Consider the following 7,924-nt stretch of genomic DNA (forward strand, 5'->3'; position numbering starts at 1 on the left):
CCTAGTTGCCGGGCTTAAGTTCAAAAAAAAAAAAAAAACTTTTAAATGTTATTTTATCAATTTTAATTTTATATCATATAAAAAAGAAATATTAACCTTGTTATGTTCCATTATGCTATAATGGATACTCGTTTAAATTCATACACATGATTTAATTTTATCATGAGATAATTGCTTCATTTTCACAAGGTAACTGAAAAAACTTTTCAAGTTTGACATAAGTAAAATATGAGTTTAAAAGAATTTGGAAGGATACATAGCAACAAAATAAATAATACTAATTTTCCAAATTGAATTTTACATACATTTAATTTGGCTAAATTGTAATAATTAAAAACAATTAATTTCTCATAGAAATATAATTAAAATAACAAGATTGTAAAGTTGAAAAAGTTTTGTTAACTTACGAATAATAATAAAAACTACATTTGTTCATTGCAACTGTATACACTCACACAATTTTGTTCAATTAAACACTTAAAATTAGTTCTTTGGTGACATTTATAATATCATAAATTTAAGGCCAATAATTAACTAGTAATTTTATACTAACACTTTTGTCCAAATAAATCATTTAAATTTTCATTAAATACACGCACTCGTTTAATATAATATATTATTTAGTTTGTGGATATAAATGTAAATAATTAATAAATTTAAACATATTGAAGATTCATCAAACCTACAATTTGGCATGGATTTATATATATATATATATAATATAGCAAAACAAAAAAATGTAACTATTAGTTAATACATAAATCTGTAAGTAATTTTGATATTTAATTGAAAAAATTATCATAAAATTTTAATTTTAGATTAAACATGATATGAGATACTGTTATAACTTATAACTCTTTAAAACTTAAATTTTAAGCAATTTTATAGAAATATAAGTTACCTATAATAGTAAATTATAACTCTCTGTTATTCATTTTTTTATTATAGGTAATATTTTGTTACATTTTGTAATTTTTGGTATTCTGAAAAAATAGTAATGATAAGAATATTATTATTGTACATTATAAATTTAAGTGTTGAGTTAACAGTTATGTGATAATTACAGTTAATATATAATGGAATATTAATTGCTAAAATAAAAATAGATAGTAGTTTTTTTTTCAAATAAAATGGTATAATATAAACAAATACACTTACAATAATTTATAACAAACATCAGATCAATTGATTTAATTCACATATGTTCATTAACACACAAATAATAAAATTGAACAAATCAAAAGCCTATATTAGTAAAATACTAATTTAATAATAAAATAATGTTCCTAACATGCTAGAATCAGATCGTGCTGTTTTAAGTAAAACAATTAAAGTTTAATTAATAAGAAAGAGTACGTAGATGAAACATTTGGAAAGATATAGAAAGAAAATTAAACATAATAAAAAATTATTCTATAGGGAATGTAAATGAAGTGATACAGAAGCAATTTAACCTTGGTTTAAAAGTCTAACATTGCTTTTATAAACCTTGCCTTTTTGAATTTTTTTACCAATAAAATAGTTTGAACCGATGTCGGAATTTACATCAATACTAATGATCTGTTAAAGAAAAAAAAACAATTATACATATATACTTTCAATTGTAAGAGTAAATATATAATTAAGTAATGAAGTTGATAACATTTTTGTGTTATTGTAAATCAACTAAACTATTAACTATTACTATTGACACTACACGGCTAAATAAAGAATACCAATGTTTAGTATTTACAGGCTCAGGTAACTTACTTCTCCTGCACTTAATCTTAAATCATGGGCATCTCGTGGTTCTTGACTAGTAATAACTTTTGCTTGCTGTATACGCCCTAAAGCTGGAGTATCTGGCGATAATGTTGCAATATTGTCTTGGTCAGATGGAAATCTAAAAATTAAAAAAGGCTTTTATAATCATGAAACATAATATATTACATATTTATTTATATTTAGTAATAATCAAACACTAAAATTTATAAGGATTAGTATGTTAAAAACATATTTCAGTTTTAATATTTAATATAGTATAACTAGTTAAAATTATTTAAGAACTTATCTATTTTTTTTTTTTTTTTTTAAATACTTTAAAAATTATCTATAACTTGCTTAGAGTAGATAGAGTTTATTATTTAAGCTGAATAAATTGTGTATCATTTAAATTATTTTTTTAACTTGCCCAGAAAGATCTGATTGAAGACTCATCAAAGACTCATGACATTTTAAATAAAAAGCTGCCTGTGTATCGACAAAGTCTAATAAGTGCTGTAAATGTTGAGGGTGAGCACTGGGAACACCTTCCATCAATAGCTTGGTAATTTCTGCCTGACGATCATACTCTTCTTGAGCTACCTTGAGATCATGTTCAGCCTAAGAAAATGATAACATTATAAATCAGAAAAAAACTAAAATTATTGTGAGTGAATAACATCAACATAACTACATAGCAAACATAATAACTTTATTAATTAACACATTCCAGTAAGTTATTTCCTAGTTTTACCTTATCTATTAACTCTTCCATAGTAGGACCAGAGTCATCCTGCTGCATAAAAATATATAAATATCCATTTAACCATATTTAATAAAAATATAAATTGATAATATTATATACCTTAACTTTAGTTGTTGCAAGCATTCTGGTCTTGCGCACTCGAGTTTTGCAAGCATCTAAGTCAAGTCTATATATTATATAATAATTAGTCAACTTAACAGGCATTCAAACGTAACAATTATTAATTATGTGAATTTGCCTTCTTTTTTCCAAAAGTGAACGTTCCTTGACAACAGTCTTCATGTCAGTCTCTAAATATTTATTCATAGGATTCACAAAACAATCGTTGGCTGATTTGATAAATTCTCTTTGGTTGAGTCCCAATGTTTGCTGTATATTTCCAACTTTTATAAGTGCACTGCCTAAAGTAAATTAAATGTAGAGAACACATTTTTTTAATTAAAAAAAAATACTTTACCATAAGCAGTATCTGGACCAAAGTCATTCCCAGCTTCTGTCATGGCAATTCCCAAATATTCAGAGCTGCTGAGTCCAGATTTTTTCTTGTCTAAGAAAAAAAGATTTTCCACTCTCATACCTAAAAAAAAATATAAAATTTGTAGTACCAAAAGTATAATTAATTATAATTCAAAATTAAAGAAAAACCTACCAGGATTAGAATTCAAAATAAATTCCATATTCTTCAATATAGTTTCAGTGTTCTGTTTAGTGTTATCACAAAAAGTAACGAGTTGTTCAAAATTTGGATCTTGTTCTGTTTTCTCTGCTTTACCCAATTTTTCTTCTGTAAACTACAAAACACATTTTTTTAAAGTATTAATAATTATAAACAATAATCTGGATATTTATTGTATGTTATAAAATTAGATTTCAAACGAAGTTTAATATAAAACCTAAGTTCTAACTTCAATATATATTTATAAAATGTATTATCTTTAAGTACCAGTTTATTTGTTTTACGTCAAAAAAAAAAGCAAATAATAACAAAAATAATATAAACAAAATTATATTTAATATACTTAATTGAAACATAATACATAAAAATGAATTAAACCATATCATCTATTTGCTATGTACCACGAACCTTCTGAATAACGGACACTCTTGGTTACCAACAATTCCTTTCTCTATTCAGTAATGGTACATTTTAAAAATGTATAAAAGATAAATGTGTAAAAGAAAAAAACATATGTGTTACGTTAAATAAAATTATAATACTATTATTTAATGTTATGATAATTTTAATATTTTAACAATGCATATTTAAATAAATATAATATATATATATATATATATATATAAATAAATATAATTCAATTTGATGTAAAGATTGGTTTTTGTGAGAGTTATTATACTAGTTTGAGCACATTTTACTGTTTTTGTTTTTTTCATTATTTTAAAATTAAGCTAAAATAGGTGCCCATTATTCAGAGGTTTTCCCATTGAAAAGTAGTAAAAAATGTCCTATTCCCAAAAAAATTATGTTAGGTATTTTAAAAAATAAAATAATTAAACTATTGAGGGATCAACGTAATAAAATTAAAAGATGTTAATTTAAAAAAATTTAAAATTAAATAAGTAAACAAGTAACTATACGATTGTACGACAAGTATTAAAGTGTTAAAGTATTTAAGTGTAACTTGTCATTAAGTAAGTCAATACAATGGATTTGTTAAATTTTAATTCACTGATAAATCATTACATAAGATAATTTATTCTGAGTGGAAACAGTCTGTTAGTTTATTTCAATAAATATATTTCAAATGTTTTTTGATATTGCTATTAAATTAATTAATTTTACTATTTATATTATGGTAGATTGATTTACTTTTTTGTCAAAAATATCCCATTTATTAATAAATTATTAATATTTAATTATTATAATAGTATATATTGATATTATATTATATTACTGCTATTACTTTTTTAGTCAATCTTCCTAACTGTAGAATGGTTTGAATATGTTTGTAATATAAATGGCCAATAACTTAAAATTAATTTATGTTTTGAGAATATTATTATGTAAATAAAATACAACAATAAAAAACTTAAGATAACATTTAAATAATACTTATTATTATAGTGAATTTTGAAGTTCAACAATTAATTGGATTATTTTATACATTAATTACTTATTAAATTAGAAAGTAACATTATTTTTAAACTTATTTGTAAAAATATTAAGCTTTTCTTTTAGACTTATATAGAATTAAAATAAATAGTAAGTAACTTTAATGTTATGATTTAAAATAAAACAATTTAAATTGAATAATTGTCTCTTATTCTTCAAAATATAAAATATAAATTAATAAATTATAATTGTTATAAAAATAAATAATTGTTTGAACTATATTGAAACAGAAGTAAAGTAAACAGATGCTAGTAACCTTATGTTTTATAGTAGCCCTTCATTGAAGTACAAATAATTTTAACATATATAATAACATTAACATAAATCATTATTTAAAACAAACAATTTTTATAAAGCCTAAATATTATCATAGAATTTTAATTATTGAGAAGACAAATTTATAAAATATCTAATATATTATAAAATAAAATTGAAAATTGAATGAGTAGTTACAGAACCTAGAGATTATGTTTTAATTATCTTATATCATTATTATTAATTACTAATCATAATTTTGTCATAACTTTAATAGTTTGAAAATACCAACTTAAAATCGTAATTAAATAGGTATACTTAAATCAGATATAATAATATATTCTAAGTAAAAAAACACAATTATTATTTAAATGTATCCAACGACTACTGAGATATTAATAAAAATACTGTATTACAAGTTTTTTTTAAAGTACTTAAACATGTATTAAGTATCTAGGTTATCATAGAGCAATAATTTATGGTTATGATGTCGTTCTGATCTTTTAGTAATCTCAAAATTAATAAACATACAATTATACCTATATATTTTTAAATTCAATTGCTAAACATGTATGATACTTTTATAATTGTTCTACTTTTAAGATAAAATTAATTAGGTTTATAGAAATTGCTTAAAAACTAATTTAGTAGATTGCATACAACATCATAGTCTGATATACTTATTAAAATTATACAGCTTATGTTTTATTTAATAATCTTGAATGAATTGAAACTTATAAATTAAATATGTCTGATTACATACTTGTATAAAAATGAAAAAAAAACGCAAAACTATTGATTTACTTATAAACAAAAATATTGTGATTCTAAATTCCAAATATTTTAAATATTTAATGTTAGAAAATTACTATATACTGCTACTTCCTATTACTATATATTGTTTAATTTGTTAACATGTTAAAATAATTTTAATTTTGTTGAAGATTCGTAATACTTAGTTTAAAAATATGAGAATGGAAATTTCGAAAAAAAAATTATAAATCCTTAAGTAAATTATAGTACCATATGTTAACAAAACATTTCCTAAATTATTAATTTAGATTTTAGATTCTAAAACTATATTTTAACAACTAGTTTAATCATTGAGTGATGGTACAGCAGCTGTTAACTGCCAAACATACAAATTAAATCATAAAATATTTTTCGTATGTATAACAAATTACAAACATGTATGTGTATTATGCACGATGTCCGAAAGATCAATAATATTGTTATAACTATTATTATTACTATTATTATTTACTTGTACGGCTCTGCTGATCGCGGTGCCAGCATCTCTAAATATCTGTTTGACGTTTTCCATGTCCATAATAGGTAGGTATAACGATGAAAGGAGCGAAAAGACAATATGGACGATTTATTTACAGAGCTATCACCTATCTGGTTGATGCGTAATTTGTGTTTTATTGGAGATGAAAAAAATTATTACAGCACAACGCAAAAGTACCTAACGAATGACGACTAACGAGTAACGATTCACGATTGCCGTGATTATCGTGCTCTCCGTGCAGCCGTGTAGGTGGTCGTTATCTCGTTTCGGTTAGTGGTCATCATGGCTATAGAGACGATATCATATCTACATCCGTGGTGGTCATACGTTTTCCCGTAGCGACTGATACGACGGACCGGACAAAGTGATAGTAATAGTGTAAATAATATGATGAAGCGATGTAAATGCCGCGTAATGGCGTAATAAGAAATAATAATAAATTATAAGTATTTTAGCGTTCTACAAACTTATGGTGAATTGTTAGCTGTTGCATTGCTCAAAATTTGTAATGGATACCTCCAGGGTAGCCATGAAGTAACGTCTCCAGATTTTAATTTTTTGTATTTAAAAAAAAATAAACATACTAAACTTTTGCATTAATATTATTTTATACTTAACCATGCGAGTAAACAAAATCTTAAATCATAAATTAAAACATTTATGATAGGTACGATACATATAGCTAGGTGGTTGAAGATGTTCAATTAATATTTAAGACCATACATTATAACTAAAAATCACTCATTTTAATCATATTTCTTGGATAATATAATAGGCTAATTTAGTAATAAACAAAAAAATGTAGGAAATTGGGTACCATTTTGTTGTACATTAGATGTTAAATGGATCATTATTCTGGATGTCTTAAGTTTGAATTCTTTGATATATCAAAATTAGGGTTTGGATATGAAGGCAAAAACCTTTTTTTCAATAATAATAATAATAGAAAAATGTGTGCCATTTAATATTTAAGATTATGGACGTATTTTTTGTGTTTAATTTCAATGGGTTTGGTAGTTTTATACACAACACGCTTCTTAATAGTAAAAATCGATAAAATTTTTAGAAGAAAGTGCATTGTTGTTTGTGAATTATTTTAAATGGGTTTTATTATCTGCGATATTTATCGAGTATTTGGTATTGCCAGTTAATTTAACGTTTATAAAATACCCATACTATGTATTTATAGGCTAAAATATGTTCATAATGTGTAGATATTAGATTCTTACAAGACACTAGATGTTATTTATACATTCTTCTGTTATACTATTCTATGTTTCAGCACTATAATAATATTAAAAACAATATGATATAATATAATACGATTTTGCCGTTTAACATTTTGTTTTAAGAGTAGGTAGTAAGTAGTAAGTATACTTCACAGTACACTTGTATGCAGTGTCACAGTCTTTCAAATGCATAGCATAGCAAATTGTTTGATCTGAATTATTCATTCAACTCTGATATATTACAGTGAATTTACCTATTATCAAGTTAAAATCTAAGAGTATACACAAGTGAATTTCATAGATTTTTATTTTAATAAAAATTAATTAGTTATTCATATGTTTAGATAATATTTTAAATGTTACTTATAAATAATCATTGTACTCACCCCCAATGTATTGTATTTATAAATACCTTTGGTCGTTTAAATAAAAATTCCATAGGCAGTATAAAAAAAAAAAAATATATGTTTAGATGCAAAGTTTGTGGATTAAAGTATAATTCTGTATTCGGT

The 7,924-nt window shown here is 23.4% G+C and overlaps 1 protein-coding gene across 3 annotated transcripts; it reads right to left on the reverse strand.

The window, feature by feature from the left end:
• Positions 1–1,226: 1,226 nt before the first annotated feature.
• LOC112600023 (endophilin-B1) lies at positions 1,227–6,447 on the reverse strand. 3 transcript variants are annotated; one of them, XM_025347158.1, is made up of 9 exons: positions 6,157–6,447; positions 3,156–3,297; positions 2,964–3,083; positions 2,745–2,907; positions 2,606–2,672; positions 2,495–2,533; positions 2,171–2,361; positions 1,750–1,882; positions 1,227–1,560 (listed from the first exon to the last, which is right to left on the reverse strand). In XM_025347158.1, the coding sequence occupies exons 1-9, from the start codon at positions 6,220–6,222 to the stop codon at positions 1,450–1,452; spliced, it is 1,032 nt and encodes a 343-aa protein (XP_025202943.1). In that variant the 5' UTR covers positions 6,223–6,447; the 3' UTR covers positions 1,227–1,449. The 3 variants fall into 3 exon arrangements, with proteins under 3 accessions (XP_025202943.1, XP_025202942.1, XP_025202944.1); XM_025347157.1 differs by having other exon boundaries at positions 1,228–1,560; positions 2,495–2,536; XM_025347159.1 differs by lacking the exon at positions 2,495–2,533 and having other exon boundaries at positions 1,229–1,560; positions 6,157–6,446.
• Positions 6,448–7,924: the final 1,477 nt, after the last annotated feature.

Source organism: Melanaphis sacchari, unplaced genomic scaffold (genome assembly GCF_002803265.2).
Source record: "Melanaphis sacchari strain LSU unplaced genomic scaffold, SCAv2.0 Contig59_pilon_pilon, whole genome shotgun sequence".
Lineage (NCBI taxonomy): Eukaryota > Metazoa > Arthropoda > Insecta > Hemiptera > Aphididae > Melanaphis > Melanaphis sacchari.